Here is a 19,316-nt window from a genome sequence, read left to right on the forward strand (position 1 = left end):
ACAAAGTGATCTGAGTACTTACAATAAAACATCAGACAACCTCCAAACCCAACACACACAGACAAATACCCAATTCCCACATTAAAATTATATTTGGAAATAAAACTTTACCTTTTTAATTCAGAAAGCCTGGACTCAATAGTTTCCTGTTTTATTTGAACCTTCTGAGCACTACTTATAATTTTTGTTAAATCTTCCTGACGAATTTTATTTTCTTCTGGTTTTGAAGATGAAACCTTTGAAAAAGTAAATTTAGAAAATCAAAGACACAGTAAACACTCATGATTGTAACTCAAAGCTTCCCTATCAGAAGAGGTTTTCGTGGCCTGTTCAGGAAGTGAGATCTGGTTCCAAAAGCCCGGGATGAAATGCTAGGGAAAGAATAAACTTCAGAACTCAATGGGAGGGAATGTAAGGAATAATGTACTTAAAAAAATGTTTTTTAATGTGAAAAAGTTTCCACAAGCAGGAATATCTTAGGGTCTTTTATTCTCCCCTTATGCCAAACTCCTTGCAGTTTCCCCCAAGCCTCTTTATTGCCACATTCCACATTTAATTAAATTTATGCAGTAAGAGGTTCATGCTAGGCCATTTTCTTCCATGGTCCACTCCTTTTATAGATTTAGTAAAATATCTTGTTTTACCAAAAGATATTATGCATTAAAAATGTATTACTGAATGTATTTCTGAAAGCCTACTATGTGGGCATATTTATATTATTAGAAGAGACTTATTGTAGGCACTGGATATACAATAGCAAACTATAGAAAAAGCCTTCCAGGGAGCTCACATTCTAGCAGGAACTTATTTTACTTTATTTTATTTTTAAGCTAACTTAGGGAAAAAATACAGGGAAACAAGTAAAACTTTACTTTCCTAATTCATCCCAACAAGGAACAGTTGTGTATTTCTGTACTTTCAACAGTTGAAATAAAAATCTTGGTCAAGCACACTCCAGGTCAATACCCGAATCAGCTCATGTTCACAACAGCTTACCTTCCTTTTAATGTTCTCCAACAAGTCATCCTGTCCTTGTTTGAAGTAAGGATGCTGAAATTCTACAGGACCATCTCTTTCTTGCTTTACAATTCCAGAGTCGATATGTACTACTTTACGGAAACCATCTGAAAAAGATTCAAAATTCAAATGACTAAAATAAACGAGTCAAAATTTGGTGGTGCTGGTATGGAATAATTTTCTTTACCACCCTAATGGGGGAAAAAATGGCTTCATCTCCAAATAAACTGCTGTCCATACTCACACATATTCAGTTGCCTCACAAAGCTTGCCATGTTATTGTGCTTGAAATATTTGGGAAGAATTTCTTTTGCAAATCGTTGCTCATCCAAGACCAGAAAACTCTGGCCATTCTACAAGGGGGAAAAAAAGAAGAAAAAGTCAAATAATTAAGTTCCTATGACACATGGTGATATATTTATACATCCCAGAACTGTCTTGAGTAGTCCTTCCTAGATGTCTTCAGACTAACATTCTATTCTTGATAACAGGAACAACAAACGAATTGCAATTAAGTACCAAACTGCAACTAAGCTTTTTGATGTCAACCTCAAAAGTTTAGGAATATATCTCAAACCAAATGCCACATCACACGCTATGGTGAAATATTAGAAGAATTTCCACTAAACCAGAAATGAGAAAATGAAATACAATTATGTAGCCAGCAGAATTAACATTGTTTTAAAACTAGTGCAATAAAGACCAAAAAAAAAAAAGAAAAAAAGATTTTGAGAGGAAGTACCATTTTATAATTACTTGCAGTAGACATAATTGTATCTTTGTACAATCTATTTATTATTTTTTATTATACTTTAAGTTCTAGGGTGCACGTGCACAATGTGCAGGCTTGTTACATATGTGCCATATTGGTGTGCTATACCCGTTAACTCGTCATTTATATTAGGTATATCTCCTAATGCTATCCCTCCCCCGCCACCCCACCCCACAACAGGCCCAAGTATGTGATGTTCTCCTTCCTGTGTCCAAGTGTTCTCATTATTCAATTCCCACCTATGAGTGGGAACATGTGGTGTTTGGTTTTCTGTTCTTGAGAGAGTTTGCTGAGAATGATGGTTTCCAGCTGCATCCATGTCCCTACAAAGGACACAAACTCATCCTTTTTTATGGTTGCATAGTATTCCATGGTGTGTATGTGCCACATTTTCTTAATCCAGTCTGTCACTGATGGACATCTGGGTTGGTTCCAAGACTTTGCTATTGTGAATAGTGCCACAATAAACATACGTGTTCATGTGTCTTTATAGTAGCATGATTTATAATCCTTTGGGTATATCCCCAGTAATGGGATGGCTGGGTCAAATGGTATTTCTAGTTCTAGATCCTTGAGGAATCACCACACTGTCTTCCACAATGGTTGAACTAGTTTACAGTCCCACCAACAGTGTAAAAGAGTTCCTATTTCTCCACATCCTCTCCAGCACATTGTTTCCTGACTTTTTAATGATTGCCATTCTAACTGGTGTGAGATGGTATCTCATTGTGGTTTAGATTTCCGTTTCTCTGATGGCGAGTGATGATGAGCATTTTTTCATGTGTCTGTTGCCTGCATGAATGTCTTCTTTTGAAAAGTGTCTGTTCATATCCTTCACCCACTTTTTGATGGGGTTGTTTTTTTCTTGTAAATTTGTTTTGAGTTCTTTGTAGGTTCTACTTTGTCAGATGAGTAGATTGAAAAAATTATCTCCCATTCTGTAGGCTGCCTGATCACTCTGATGGTAGTTTCTTTTGCTGTGCAGAAACTCTTTAGTTTAATTAGATCCCATTTGTCAATTTTGGCTTTTGTTCCCATTGCTTTTGGCATTTTAGTCATGAAGTCCTTGCCCACGCCTATGTCCTGAATGGTATTGCCTAGGTTTACTTCTAGGGTTTTTATGGTTTTAGGTCTAACATTTAAGTTTCTAATCCATCTTGAATTAACTTTCGTATAAGGTGTAAGGAAGGAATCCAGTTTCAGCTTTCTACATATGGCTAGCCTATTATTAAATAGGGAATCCTTTCCCCATTTCTTGATTTTTTCAGGTTTGTCAAAGATCAGATGGCTGTAGATGTGTGGTATTATTTCTGAGGGCTCTGCTCTGTTCCATTGGTCTATATCTCTGTTTTGGTACCAGTACCATGCTGTTTTGGTTACTGTAGCCTTGTAGTATAGTTTGAAGTCAGGTAGCGTGATACCTCCAGCTTTGTTCTTTTGGCTTAGGATTGTCTTGGCAATGCGGGCTCTTTTTTGGTTCCATATGAACGTTAAAGTAGTTTTTCCCAATTCTGTGAAGAAAGTCATTGGTAGCTTAATGGGGATGGCACTGAATCTATAAATTACCTTGGGCAGTATGGCCATTTTCATGATGATTCTTCCTATCCATGAGCATGGAATGTTCTTCCATTTGTCTGTGTCCTCTTTTATTTCACTGAGCAGTGGTTTGTAGTTCTCCTTGAAGACGGCCTTCACATCCCTTGTAAGTTGGATTCCTATGTATTTTATTCTCTTTGAAGCTATTGTGAATGGGAGTTCACTCATGATTTGGCTCTCTGTTTGTCTGTTATTGGTATATAAGAATGCTTGTGATTTTTGCACATTAATTTTGTATCCTGAGACTTTGGTGAAGTTGTTTATCAGCTTAAGGAGATTTTGGGCTAAGATGATGGGGTTTTCGAAATATACAATCATGTCATCCACAAACAGGGACAATTTGACTTCTTCTTTTCCTAACTGAATACCCTTGATTTCCTTCTCTTGCCTGATTGCCCTAGCCAGAACTTCCAACACTATGTTGAATAGGAGTGGTGAGAGAGGGCATCCCTGTCTTGTGCCCGTTTTCAAAGGGAATGCTTCCAGTTTTTGCCCATGCAGTATGATATTGGCTATGGGTTTGTCATAAATAGCTCTTATTATTTTGAGATACGTTCCATCAATACCGAATTTATTGAGAGTTTTTAGCATGAAGGTCTGCTGAATTTTGTCAAAGGCCTTTTCTGCATCTATTGAGATAATCATGTGGTTTTTGTCTTTGGTTCTGTTTATATACTGGATTATGTTTATTGATTTGCGTATGTTGAACCAGTCTTGCATCCCAGGGATGAAGTCCACTTGATCATGGTGGATAAGCTTTCTTTCTGATGTGCTGCTGGATTCGGTTTGCCAGTATTTCATTGAGGATTTTTACATCGATGTTCATCAGGGATATTAGTTTAAAATTATCTTTTTTTGTTGTGTCTCTGCCAGACTTAGATATCAGGATGATGTTGGCCTCATAAAATGAGTCAGAAGGAGTCTGTCTTTTTCTATTGATTGGAACACTTTCAGAAGGAATGGTATCAGCTCCTCCTTGTACCTCTGGTAGAATTCGGCTGTGAATCCGTCTGGTCCTGGACTTTTTTTGGTTGGTAGGCTATGAATTATTGCTTCAATTTCAGAGCCTGTTATTGGTCTATTCAGGGATTCAACTTCTTTCTGGTTTAGTCTTGGGAGAGTGTATGTGTCCATTTCTTCTAGGTTTTCTAGTTTATTTGCTTAGAGGTGTTTACAGTATTCTCTGATGGTAGTTTCTGGGGGGTCAGTGGTGATATCCCCTGTATCATTTTTTATTGTGTCTATTTGATTCCTCTCTCTTTTCTTACTTATTAGTCTTGCTAGCAGTCTATCAATTTTGTTGATCTTTTCAAAAAACCAGCTCCTGGATTCATTGATTTTTTGAAAGGTTTTTTATGTCTCTATCTCCTTCACTTCTGATCTGATCTGTTATTTCTTGCCTTCTGCTAGCTTTTGAACGTAAACGCTCTTGTTTCTCTGGTTCTTTTAATTGTGATGTTAGGGTGTCAATTTTAGATCTTTCCGGTTTTCTCTTGTGGGCATTTAGTGCTATAAATTACCCTCTACACACTGCTTTAAATGCGTCCAAGAGATTCTGGTATGTTGTATCTTTGTTCTCATTGGTTTCAAAGAACATCTTTATTTCTGCCTTCATTTTGTTGTGTACCCAGTAGTCATTCAGGAGCAGGTTGTTCCATTTCCATGTAGTTGAGTGGTTTTGATTGAGTGTCTTAGTCCTGAGTTCTAGTTTGATTGTACTGTGGTCTGAGAGACAGTTTGTTATAATTTCTGTTCTTTTACATTTGCTGTGGAGTGCTTTACTTCCAACTATGTGGTCAATTTTGGAATAAGTGTGATGTGGTGCTGAGAAGAATGTATATTCTGTTGATTGGGGTGGAGAGTTCTGTGGATGTCTATTAGGTCCGCTTGGTGCAGAGCTGAGTTCAATTTCTGGATATCCTTGTTAACTTTCTGTCTCATTGATCTGTCTAATGTTGACGGTGAGGTGTTAAAGTCTCCCATTATTATTGTATGGGAGTCTAAGTCTCTTTGTAAGTCTCTAAGGACTTGCTTTATGAATCTGGGTGCTCCTGTATTGGATGCATGTATATTTAAGATACTTAGCTCTTCTGGTCGAATTGATCCTTTTACCATTATGTAATGGCCTTCTTTGTCTCTTTTGATCTTTGTTGGTTTAATTGTCAGATTTACCAAAGTTGAAATGAAGGAAAAAATCTTAAGGGCAGCCAGAGAGAAAGGTCGGGTTACCCACAAAGGGAAGCCCATTAGACTAACAGCAGATCTCTTGGCAGAAACTCTACAAGCCAGAAGAGATTGGGGGCCAATATGCAACATTCTTAAAGAAAAGAAATTTCAACCCAGAATTTCATATCCAGCCAAACTAAGTTTCATCAGTGAAGGAGAAATAAAATCCTTTACAGACGAGCAAATGCTGAGAGATTCTGTCACCACCAGGCCTGCCCTACAAGAGCTCCTCAAGGAAGCACTAAGCATGGAAAGGAACAACTGGTACCAGGCACTGCAAAAACATGCCAAAATGTAAAAAGCATCGATGCTAGGAAGAAACTGCATCAACTAATGAGCAAAATAACCAGCTAACATCATAATGACAGGATCAAGTTCACACATAACAATATTAACCTTAAATGTAAATGGGCTAAATGCTCCAATTAAAAGACACAGACTGGAAAACTGGAGAAAGAGTCAAGACCCATCAGTGTGCTGTATTCAGAAGACCCATCTCACGTGCAGAGACACACATAGGCTCAAAATAAAGGGATGGAGGAAGATCTACCAAGCAAATGGAGAACAAAAAAAAGCAGGGGTTGCAATCCTAGTCGCTGTACAATCAATTAAAAAATCCTTTAAGAATTCAGTGAGATACGTGGTTAATAAATTAATATTAAACGTCACTAGTGTTTTTCTCTACAAAAAACAAACACCTGAAAACACTCCAAAAATAAGTAATCAAAGTAGCACGGTACTGGCATACAGACAAACATATAGATCAATGAAATAAAACAGAGCCCAGAAATAAACCCTGCCAAAGGACTTTTGGCAAGTGTCAAGACCATTCAATTAAAAAAGGACAGTCTTTTCAACAAATGGTGCAGGGAAAACTGGGTATCTACATACAAAAAAAGAAGTTAGACCCTTAGCTGATACATACCATACATAAAAACTAACTTCAAATCAATCAAAGATCTAAACCCAAGCACTAAATAAACTTTTAACAGTAGTAAAGCATGACATTAGATTTAGCAATGATTTATTGAATGTAACACTAAAAGTACAGGCAACAAAAGCAAAAACAGACAAATAGAACTACATCAAATCCAAAAACTTTTATGAAAAGAAGACTACCAACAGATTTAAAAGACAACCCTCAGAGTGGAAAGAAAGTGCAAATCATATATCTCAAAAGAAGTTAATATCCAGAACATAGAAAGAACTCTTAAAATTCAAAAACAACAAAAGACAAAAAAAAACCCAAACAACCCGATTAAAAAACGAGCAAGGAACTGAGTAGGTATTTCTCCAAAGAATCTATACAAACTGCCAATAAGCACATAAAAAGACGGTCAGTAACACAAATCATTAGAGAAATGAAAATCAAAACTAAAACAATAGACTACTTCACACCCAGTAGAATGGCTATTATCAAAACCACATAAAAAAAGTTTTGGCAAGGATGTGGAGAAATTGGAATCTTGGTGCAATATTGGTTGGGAATGTTAAAATAGTGTGGTTGCTGTGGAAAACAATATGATAGTTCCTTTAAAAATTAAACAAAACATATAATCTAGCAATTCCACTCCTAGGTATACACTCAAAAAAAAAAAACAAACAACAAAAAAAAACAACAACAATAACAAAAAAAAAAACATAAAAGCAACGACTTGAACAGATACTTGTACCCCATGTTCACAGTAGCATTTTTCACAATAGGCAAAAAGTAGAAGTAACTTAAGTATCCACCAATACATTGTGAAACATGTATGGATAAAATATAGTATATACATGCAATGAAGTATTATTTCACCTAAAAAAGGAAATTCTCACAGCTACAACATGGAAAGAACTTTGAAAACTTTATGCTGTGAAATAAGCCAGTCACAAAAGAACAAACACTGTACAATTTCTCTTATATGAAGTTTTCATAATAGCCAATTTCAGAGACAAAAAGTAGAATGGTGGTTGTCAGGGGCTGGGGAGAGGAAGGACTTGGAAGTTATTGTGAAATGTGTATAAAGTTTCAGTGTGGAAAGATAAAAATTGTTCTGGAGATGGGTGGTGGTAATGGTTGCCTAACAATGTGAATCTAACTTAACAAACTTAAAATGGTTAATTTTATGTATATTTTACCATAATTAAAAAAATTAGAAACTAAAATGGAATAAAAAACCCAATAATAACAGAAAAATGTTAAGTATCTAAAAATAAAATTTAAAAATATACAGGAACTTTAAAAATATTAAAACTACAGAAATATAAAAGGAAGACAAATGCAGTATCATAAAGGTGTCAATCCTCTCTAAATTAACCAATACATTAAATTCTCTATTAAAAAATGATTTGTGGAGTAAAGATGAATTGATGCTATTATAACCAAACATTAGGTACTTAAGTTCGTTTGTAAAAATAATTACATAACAACAAACAAGAAAATATTCAGAACAATGGGGAGTATTTTAACCTTACCCAATATAGATTATAAAATCATAGTGTCAACAATTTAGTACAAAAGAAAAAGTGATTAAATAGATTAATGGACTGACTAGAGAGGATAGATGAACCAGCAAATCTATTTGAGAATTTACCAGGTAGTAAGTCAAGATGGCATTCAAATTAGGGGATAATCAGAACAGAAAAGGATTAAGAAATTTTCCATTTGAGAAGAAAAATAAGAGCTCAATGCCCTCTCACTCTTTACAACCAAGCTTTTGGAGACATGACATAATAAACAAAGAAGACATATAGATAAAATATAAATTTATCCAGGGAGACTGCTAGCTTCTTACTCTATCTCTACTCTCCTCTACTTTCTTCCTAACAGAAACACAATTTTGGTGAAAAACACACTGTGAAATTTAGCAGAGGCCCAGACTCATAATTGAAGAATGTAAAGCAAAACAAGTAATGATTTTCCCTTATTAGATTAAATTTACAACCCTTGACAATAACCAGGATTGGCAACTAGGTAATCATCAAAATTAAAATGCATACACCTTTTCCTACCTTAAAAGAACTTTCCCTCTTACACCTTCTTTTTCAATCTACCCATTTGTCTTTTCCTTAACTGCAAAATTTAACAAGCAGGTATTTTAAACCCCCCTTCTCCAATTCAGGACCATCCACTTACTCTCACTAAAACTGGTTTTGGTTCCCTCACTTGACTGAAACCAGATTTCTAAAATGTCAAATGTCAAATTCAATGCCCTCTTTTCAGTCCTGATCTTCCTACACCTCTCTGTGGCATTTCATTTGGTGCAACTAACAATTACCTCCTTAAATGTTCTACTCTCTGGGCTTTGATGTTAAACACTATTGAGTCTCTTATCTCTCATATTTCCTTTCAATTTCTTCCACCTATCAAATAAGAGGTAGCTGTGTTTTCTAGGTTTTTATCCTTAATCATGGCAGCATTGATATTCTTTCCTTAGACAAAGGAAAGAATATATATATATTTATATCCACAGTAGGGTATCTTATTATTGACTTTATTTTATATGATGATAAACACATCTACATCCCTGTCCATGATCATCTCAAATTACACACTTCAATTTAAAATTGTTAACATTTTTTACACTATGTTAACTCAGTATGTTCTCAACCCATTTCCTGTTTCCCCTGAAGTCAATCTTTTCTTGTGTCTTCCATTCTAGTAAGTCCCTTTCCCACTAACTTACTCGACATTTGATGTCAAGAAGAAAACATGAAGTTAAAAACTCTCAATTCTAACAGCTAGTAAGAGGGAAACATTAAAAACATTCCCTTTAAAAATTAAGAACAAAGCTGGAATCCCACGATAATTGCTACTATTCACTCTTAGTTACTGCCAAAAGAAAAACTGGCATAAAGGTCTGAAAGGAAGAAAATAAATATCAATCACAGATACTATGGGTGTACTCAGAAAACTGAAATCAGTAAAATGATTTGCTCACTGATTATCAATTTACAAAAATTACTTGTATTTCTAATTACCAGCAACAGTTAGAAATCGATTTTTAAGTCAAGAACACCAGTTACAACACATATAAGATATCCAGGAAGAAAATGAACAAAGATCCACAAGGCCTAATAGGAAACATTTATAAATCAACAAAATGAATTTAGAAATATGCCTTGTCACGAGAATACACAACATAGAGATATCGATTTTCCCGAATCTGATTTATATAGTTTTGATGCAATTGCAGCAAAAATCCAAAAGGCTTTCTTTTTTTAATGGAACTTGATTTTAAAACGTATATGGAAGAGCTAAAGACCAAAAATAGTTAAGGCACTCCTGAAGAATAGATTACCCTACAAAAAGACTTTTTCTGAAGCTACAGTAATTAAGACAGCAGAACACAGGCACAGGATAAACTGTCCAATGGAATGGCATAAAGACTCCGGAAACAAAACCACTGAATGTTTGTGTCCCCCAAAATTCTATGTTGAAACCCTTGCCCCTGATATGACGGTATTTGGAGGTAGGGCCTTTGGGAGGTAATTAGGTTCAGAAAAGGTAATGAAGACAGGACCCCCAAGTTAGGTTTAGTGTCCTTATAAGATGAGAGAGACCAGAACACACACACACTCTCTCTCTCTCCACCATTGTGAAGACACAGAGAGAAGGCAGCTGTCTGCAAAGCAGAGAAAGCTCTAACGCAGGAACTGAAATGACCAGTGCCTTCATCTTGGACTTCTCTGCCTCCAGAACTGTAAAAAATAAATCTCTGTTGTTGAAGCCACCTAGTCTATGTTATTCTGCTACAGCAGCCCAACTGATTAAGACAATATCTATATGTACTTGTGACGTAAGACAGAAGTGGCAATACAGATCACTAGAAAAGGAAGAACTACTCAGTAAAGGTTCTAGACAACTAAAAGGTAAAAAACCACAAACTGGAAGATATGGCCAACACATAAACTTGAAAAGTGAGTATGTAGAATATATAGGAATTCTCACAAACAATAAAAAAAAAACCCAGAAAAATGGCAAAACAAACATTTCACAGAACAGGAAACACAAATGGCCAACAAACGTGAAAAGGTTTTAGAACTCATTAATAATCAAGAAAATATAAATCAAAACCTCATTGAGACAATGTTTTATCTCAATTAGATTGGTAAAAATTAAGAACAATAATACACAGTTTTGAAGAGGCAGATTAACAGAAAATCTCCTACATGGCTAAGAGTGGAATAAGCTGGTGTGGTCTCTTTGGAAGATAATTTGCACTATCCTGAGGTTAAACATTTCATACCCTATATCCCAGCAATTGATGTGAGTGTACAGACCTTAGAGAAACTTGCTTATATACACCATGAGAGACATACAAGAATATTCCTAACTGCATATGACACAGTTGATCTCTTTCCTGAGCCATTTTCTTTAATTAATTTCTATGAGTTCACTCCCTTGATTTTTCCTTCTTTTTCACTGTTCACTGTTTCACTTTTTCACTTCTCAGTGTCCTTTGCTGACTTTTGTCTTCAGACTCTCTAAATGTTGGAATAATAAATCTTTTGGTTCCTTCTATCTTCACAGATGATGATTTCATTTAGTCTCATGGCTTTACCAGTTACAAGGTCCAAACTCCACCATGAATGCCAAAGTCTTATACTCAACAACCTATTCAACATTTCCACTTGGACATCTTGGAGTATGGAAGTCAGTCAAGCTGTTCAAAAAATTCCTGTTTTTTTTTTTTTTTTTCCTAGCACTGCACTTCCCCATCCCTTTTGAAATTAGGTGTGGCCATATGACTAGGCATGGTCAAACTTAAGAAAAATTAAACAACTTTCAAGTTGTTTCAAATACTACTACAGATCCGTTTTTAATCTCAAAGTTAATATGCCAAAAAGAATCTCTAACTTATCTTCCCTCAGCAAATGGATTTATCCTGTAGTTCAAACCAAATTTATGAATCATTTTTAATTGTCGTTCCTCCAACCATAGCCAATTTATCAATTTATCAGCAAATCCTGCAGCTCTGCCTTCAAAGAATATTTCAAAGCTGACTACTTCTCAATACCTCAACTGCTGCTACCTTAGTCTCAACCACCAATATTTTCAATACCATATAGGAAAACTGTGATAGTTTTCTAACTGGTCCCCTCATTTCCAATCTTCTTACTACAGATCTAGGGCCCTACACCATCTGCTCCTCCCTACCTCCCTACCCTCACTCTCCTATTCCCTAAAGATACTCTAACCACATGGGCCTTCCTGCTTCCTTGAATAGCCACATTCAAGGCCTTTCCTTTTGTCATTCCCCTCTGTCTGGCCCATCTTTTCTAATCATTTAGATCTCTCCTCAAACATCATCTCCTTGGAGAGGCTTTCCTCATCACCTTACCTAAAATATCCACAAATCCTAGTTTGTTTATGGGTCAGTTATCAATTTATTGCTCCAAATTCATTCTTCATTGTCTGCTCTACAAGCATAGAGCTAGATCCCTTAAATAAATATCTTTATTTTTCTAGGTACCATGATGTTAAGTTTTGTCAGCATGGGATACTACAGAGATATTACAAGAAAAAGGAGTTCTTGTTCCTGACTTATGTATCCTTGGCAAGCTTCTGCAGTGGAGGAAGGTTCTCCAGTGCCTAGCTCTTGATATTAATGGTAGTCAGCAACACTCAAAGGCCATCAGCTTTCCCTGGTGCTCCCTCTCTGGGGAGGTTTCAAAGCAGAGTATCTCTAACAAGATATCTCCCCATACACAGTTTTTTAGGGTACTCCAGAACAGGGATTTATAAACTTTTATCTTAATGGGACAAATAGTAAATTAGGCTTGCAGATTATAACATCATAACTCTACCTTTGTAGTGAGAAAGAGATATAGACAATATGTAAATAGATTGGGCATAGCTGTGTTCTAATTAAACTTTATTTATAAAACAGCTGGCAAAAGGACTGTAGTTTGCCAATCCCTCACCTAGAGGGCATATTCCCCAGCAAGTTTTAAAGGATGCATTTCCAGTAAGTTCCACCAGAGCAACACCAGTGACTTCTCTGCTACTGAGTCATGGCCATATCCTCTCCAACAAGGTAAGAATCTTAGCCTTGGCAAAAAGGGTTCTTACTTGGGCACTCTATCTCAGCCATATCAGTAGTAGCTGCTTCTTAAAACTATTCCTGTATTCCCTGAATTTTCTTTAATTTCCCTGATAAAATCAGTAACTCTATTAAACTTACCCTCTTGAAAATACCTATGGCTTCTGACTTATGATTGGACCTTAATCAATACACAGTTTATCTTGCTTTTTTAAAGGCATTTATCACTAACTGAAATTATATTAATTGTGTTTTGCTTGCTTTTAATTTTTTTTTTTTTTCTTTTAAGAGACAGGGGTCTCAGTATGTTGCCCAGGCTAGCCTCAAACTCCTGGGCTCAAGCATTCCTCCCAACTCAGCCTCCCCAGTACCTGGGACTACAGACATGCACCACCACACCCAGCTTGTATTTGCTTACTTTTTATTTATTAATATCCATCACTCAAATGTAAGCTCCATAAAGGTAGGCACTTTGGTTCACTACTGAATGAATTCCTAATACCCAGCACACTATCAGGTCATAACAGATTCATAACAAGTATCTGTGACTGACTAAATCTTTGGCCAAATAAACTGAATTTTTAGAATTTCATCAAATTTTATTTGATTATATAAAATAGGAAGATGACAATAATCTCTTGCTTATACCTGTGCTCACTCTCTCTCACAAACCCTCCTTATTCATTCACATCACTCTATCTCTGCTTATTGTATTCCCTCAGTCTCTATTCTAAACTTAGTAAATAACTTGGAGTGCAAAAATTCACCTTCCTCCCTTTTAAACCTGTGAGGTTCAAGCAATACAACACAGAATCTCCCACTCTCTAAGTATTTTACAAGGATCAGAAAACTACTACTGAGTGAGGTGGGAAAGACAGGCACCTTCTCCTTAAACCCTACCCAAAAATGTTGGCAAGATTCCAAAGAGTAGAAACGGTAGTTACTCTCCAAATTAACCATTTGGCACTCTTGGTTTAGAACACTCAAAATATTCCTAATAATCTAGTACTTCAGCCACATTACTTTAAAACATTTTTCAGAACAGAAATTTGTGACTTACCAATCTATAATTTTTTAATATGTACCAGCCAATCCTTTGGAGTCTTTAAAAGCTCATTCTTTCTCTTATATATACACAAGTAAAAATACTTGAAAATCAATCTTTCAACTTTTCTGCAGGTCTATCTAAGTTGGATTTTACCCTCATCTTCCCACACTTGTAGTCTTTCTTATTTTCACTTTGAAACACTGAAATAATGCAATGGTTGCTGGGATGTTCAAAACAATACTAGTACTTTGTGAAGTCCAAGGGCCTACTGCTCAAATTCATCCAAAACAGCTAGAAAACAATGGAAAAATTCTGTTTTTGCTCTCTCTCCCTCCTACCTATTTCCTAATTCATTTCTGCTGACATGAGGGGTACAGAGAAGCAGAGAATACCAAAGGGCACAAAAAGGGGGAAAAGCTGGGTATGAAGTCTTTGGTGGAAATCACTTCATTTTCTCAAACAATCTGAAAAACAGGGACAAAGGTAACAACACTGACAAAAGAATGACCCTCCAGTTCTTTCCTTCTTTTACACTGCTTCACTTCAGCGTACACTGGTTATCACATTTCATTAACTTGTAAAGGCTGTTTTTTACTATATAACTTCATTTAACCTCTACAGCCTTGTCTCTGAATATCAAGTTTCACCAGTTGCTTCCAAGCTAATATGTGCCCTCTCTTTAGGACACTTAAGATTTAAAACAGCTTTAGGTTGTCTGACAGTACAATCTCTGTACTTGATTCTGACAACAGACTATCAAAGCCAAGAGCAGTTATATAAAATTTTACATTTAAAGGAAATGTTAAAAAATGAAACTTTTCATTTTTCTTTTTCAGAAGAGTAAGGATAAAATGGAAGTATGTAAAACGCTCTTTCTTTTCTGTTTGTTGTTGTTGTTTTGAGACAGGATTTTGTTCTGTTGCTCAGGCTGGCTTGCAGTGGTGTGATCTCAGCTCACTGCAACCTCTGCCTCGTGGACTCAAGCCATCTTCCCTCTTCAGCCTCCTGAGTAGCTGGGACTAAAGATGCATGCCACCATACCTGGCTACTTTCTGTATTTTTTTGTAGAGACAGGGTGTCGCCATGTTGCCCAGGCTGGTCTCAAACTCCTAAGCTCAAGCCATCTGCCCATCTTGGCCTCCCAAAGTGCTGGGATTACAGGCATGAGCCACCGCACCTAGTCACGTTATGCTTTCTTAAAGACAGTCTGGAATTAAGGCATTTCTATTATTTTAGAGTCAGTAACACATTTAAGTATAATTTCAATTGTTCAGATCATTATATTCTTGTATTTAATGGTGAGAGGTATTATTTCACTTTTTAATTTTGTCATATTGCAAACTTCAAGGAAAATTAAAGTTATATAAGTCTCCAGAGATATTATCCAGAGATAATTTGGATAACGCAGTTGGTTTCGGAAAAACGCAGTTGGTAAGAGTTTTTTCCCCTTGCCTTACACTCAAGGTAGAGAAATAAATTATTTTCCACCACTGAAAAAAAATTGCACAAAAGGTTGTCTGGTTCCCAAAACAACTGCTTCTTCTAAAAGTTCTCAATGATTTTCATAGTACAAATGCTAAATTAGCTCAACAGAAGTAAAACACAAGTTTGAAGGAAACCAGAAACCACCATAAATAGCCACTTTTAAAAGATGAGAGTACCTGGGCACCTGTGGCTCACACCTGTAATCTCAACACTTTGGGAGGCCAAGACAGGCGGATCACGTGAGGTCAGCAGTTTGAGACTGCCTGGCCAACATGGTGAAATACCCTCTCTACTAAAAACACAAAAATTAGCCAGGCATGGTGGTGTGCATCTGTAATCACAACTACTCAAGAGGCTAAGGCAGAAGAATCGTTTGAGCCCAGGAGGCAGAGGTTGCAGGGAGCTGAGATCGTGCCACTGTACTCTAGGGTGACAGAGTGATACTCTACTACAAAAAAAAAAAAAAAAAAAGAATGTGATATAATCTCTGCCACTTAGAAATTCAAAGCCTGCTGAGGACTATTATATCATCGTTCCTACCACTCTCATTACATTTTCTAGGGATTTCATTTATTCATCAAAGAAAAGAGAAAGATGAAAGTAACTTATTTTGGTTTTTCCACCTAACATTATTGTTAAAGTTTTACTTTTCAGTGTTAGCACTGCTTTTAGAAAAATTAATGGAGAGCACGAGTGAGACAACTAAGCAACTAGGCTTAGCCCTAGACAACATTTATTCAGAATTGTCCACTGACTTGTGGCAAGCAACATTTTGGTATAAAACTAAATATGATGTCAACTTGTATTGTCTAGTTCTATTGGTGGAAGACTGATCTGGGAGCTCAGAAATCTATTAGGGTGGGGGTGTCCAATCTTTGGATTTTCCTGGGCAGCACTGGAAGAATTGTTTTGGGCCACACATAAAATACACTAACACTAATGATAACTGATGAGCTTAAAAGCAAAACTGCAAAAATATCTCATATTTCTTTAAGAAACTTTATGAATTTGTGTCGGAACGCATTCAAACCCATCCTTGGCCACATGTGGGCTTCGGGTTGGACTAGCTTATGTTAGAGTCTCATCTCCAATCTTGGCGAGCTGTATAATTATGGATAAATAATCTCACCTGTCCAAGCCTCAAATCCTCATCTATACAATGATGAGGCTAACCTAGATGATCTCTAAGATTCATTTCAAACATAATTTTACCTTCATCATTCCTACCACTCCATTACATTTTCGAGGGATCTCATTTATTCATCAATTATTAAACATCTACTGTGTCTCCGCCACAGTGATCTCACTGAGCTTACATTTTGATTGTCCCATAGGCATATTAGAAAATTAGTTAACACATAAGCTTAAAGTTAGTAATGGGATTAAAAAATGGTTAAGTGGCTTATTTGGCTTAGAACTCACAGAATGATGCATTTGTGGATCAGTACAAAACTCTCCACATTTGACGCTGCTCAGAAAATAAGAATGCTATTAAAACAGTTACTAATCAGAATTTAACAAGCCTACGACTGGCATGATACTCTGATTAAAAGCAACTACCAATATATATGGCCCCTATTTCTGGCCTGTAAAAGACAAAAAGGTATGATAAAGTCAGCTTTCGTGGGGAGAGAATCTCAGTCCGATCTCTAACACGAATACATGTCTGAATGACAGTCTGTGCTGACCCTTCTTGTCAACTTTTAATCCTTCTAACTGATGAAAAGCATGAGACATGTGTTTATTTTAAGTACATGCTAGTGGCTGGCTTTCTTATTTTCACCTAGCTTTGTACAATTGTACAGAACTCATTAAATTCTTAATACAAACACTCACACAATGCCCCCGCCCCACCACCTCCCCGCACTCAACTCCAAGCAGGGAGTGAGGCTAAAAGGATAACTCAGTTGCTCATAAGGAACACACAAAAATTAAACCCTAGAAGGAAGTTAGAAAAAAGAACAAATAATAACACAAGGCAAACTATGGTATTACAGTAGTCAAAACTTCAGGGTCTTAATATGGTGCTCACTCCCTGTTAAGATAAAAGTAAATAAAACTGAGAGTTCCTATAATAGGAGGAGAACAGGAAAGAAAGGAGGACGGGAGATAACATTTACTCAGCACTTAACAGGTGCCAGGCACTATGCAGGTAGTTTTCACTTACTCTTCTCAAGAACTACACACATGAAAATATGCCTCAATAGGTGATCATCTACAATAAGGGTTAACCACTTCCCTTCATAAAATGATTCCAACAGCCTAGGATTGTATTCTAATGTAAAGGTAGTGTGGATGTAAATAATCATTCTGCCTAGAATCTTGTACTTGGAACTGAAAGAGGTCTTGGGTCACCTAGGCAACCCATCCATCTTACGGATTTAACTTAGGCCAGACAAGAAAAGGGGCTGGACTAAGGTCATCCTTGTTTACAAGCAGAGTTGAGATCAGACCAATAATCAACACATCGATATGCCCCTCTGTTGGTAACAGTTCAGTGAAATTTAGTAACTACTAAGTTACTGACCACCTATTAGTACTTTATTAAAACAATCCTAATAATCCGACTATACAAATAGCACAGAATCTCGAAAGAATGTGTTAATTTCTATATATTTTTAAAACCAACTGATAAGCAGTAATCTGCGTTTGAATATATGTCTATTTCCCTGACTGCTCTCCACATAAAGATCCCAGATGCAAAGCAGTGTTGGGGGAACGGGGAGGGGGTGATCGGTCGCTGAGGTAAAGATCGCCTTCTGTAAAGCCCCAGGTCGATGATCCTGGCCCTGGACTCCCCGTCCCCTCCGCGATTTGTAACCCCTGAGCCGGGCGGGAGGACAGAGGATGAGTGTGCAGTAAAGAGGCTCCCGCGCCCTCGGCTCGCCGATTCCCCTCGCGACGCCTGGCCGGTTCCGAACGCGGACCAGACCGTTAAGGGGCTGCCAGGGCCGCTACGCCCCGCGCGGGCCGCCCCTCCCCCACCGCGGCCTGAGGCGAGCGGCGCTGCCGGCCGGGCCCCCGCGGCTCCCCTAGCGAACAATACAGGGGGTCCCCCGCGAGGCCGAACACCAAGGCCCCGCACCGCGGGCCTCGCAGGCAGCGTCGAGCCGCAAGGCCGCGAGAGACCACCCCGCGGGAGAGCGAGTGAGGACGCGGTTATTCAGGGGTTGCAGAGGCCGCCGTGGCCTGACCGTACCTGGCTCCAGGTGATGAACTCGTTAGTGTGGGTTTCCTCCACAAGCGTCCACAGCTTGCTGAGGAAAGCCGGCACGTTCGAACTCTGCTTCATTGTTAACGCGGCGCAGGGATTCCAAATTCTAGACCCGAACGCGGTGGTAGCGGCGGCAGCAGCTCAGGCAGCAGCTCCCCGAGAACGCCCACAACGCAGGCGCAGCAGATCTTGGTCCCCGCCCCCCAACCCCGCCAGGCGCGCGGCGAGGCAGAGAGGCCGGGCGGCCGCACGTGACGGACAAGTCCCCGCGCTCCGCCTGTGCGCGCAGTGGTTCCGCGCCGGTCCCGTCCCTGGCCAATCCCAGGGGCCGACCACACGATGGAGAAAAGCGATTGGCTGCTGCTGACATGAAGGGGGTGGGAGCAGAAGGGGGTGGGAGCAGAAGGGGGCGCTGCCTTCTCATTTGCCTTTTATACAGAAGCTTTGATGGTAGCGGATCTTCGGCTTGGGAGACCGTGTTTGGACGTTTCACGTGGAAACAGCTTATGATTTCTGGGCTGTGGCTGGGAGGCTACAAAAAGCCCTTCGGGGCCTTTGAGTCATAAGTTTGGCAGGCAAAGTGTGGTTTGCACCAGTTTAGAGAAGATCCATTCGCAGAAGGAAAAAACCAGCTCTCAAGCGTGATGTGCTAGGCCCCGAATTGAAATTGTCTTAAAAATAATGAACCTTGTTCTTACATTATCATTGGGAGAAAAAGCCCTCTTTAAAATATGTTTATCAAAAAGAGCAGTTTAAATAACTCACTGTCTATTACTTAAAACTGTAAACCAGGAACTGCAATTGATGTATCATGTGCTGTTTTTAATCCAGTCATCAAGTGCATACTCTACACCCAGAATAAAAAGAAATAGACTGTTAATACTATTTTAGTTAATTAAAATAGTTGTTCCTGCGTATACTTTACAGATA

General features: G+C 38.0%; 1 protein-coding gene across 2 annotated transcripts in view; it reads right to left on the reverse strand.

The window, feature by feature from the left end:
• The window catches only part of HSF2 (heat shock transcription factor 2), a 37,887-nt gene extending 19,232 nt beyond the window's left edge, over window positions 1–18,655 (reverse strand). Inside the window, exons 1-4 of one of the 2 annotated variants that reach the window (XM_050786382.1) lie at window positions 18,372–18,655; window positions 1,262–1,370; window positions 997–1,124; window positions 112–236 (exon numbers count right to left, since the gene is read on the reverse strand). In XM_050786382.1, coding sequence (XP_050642339.1) covers window positions 112–236; window positions 997–1,124; window positions 1,262–1,370; window positions 18,372–18,464 — 455 coding nt within the window. In that variant the 5' untranslated portion in view covers window positions 18,465–18,655. The remainder of the gene's footprint in view (window positions 1–111; window positions 237–996; window positions 1,125–1,261; window positions 1,371–18,371) is intronic. The other variant, XM_050786383.1, reaches the window with a different exon arrangement.
• Between the last annotated feature and the right edge of the window lie 661 nt (window positions 18,656–19,316).

The sequence above is a fragment of the Macaca thibetana genome, chromosome 4, assembly GCF_024542745.1.
Source record: "Macaca thibetana thibetana isolate TM-01 chromosome 4, ASM2454274v1, whole genome shotgun sequence".
Lineage (NCBI taxonomy): Eukaryota > Metazoa > Chordata > Mammalia > Primates > Cercopithecidae > Macaca > Macaca thibetana.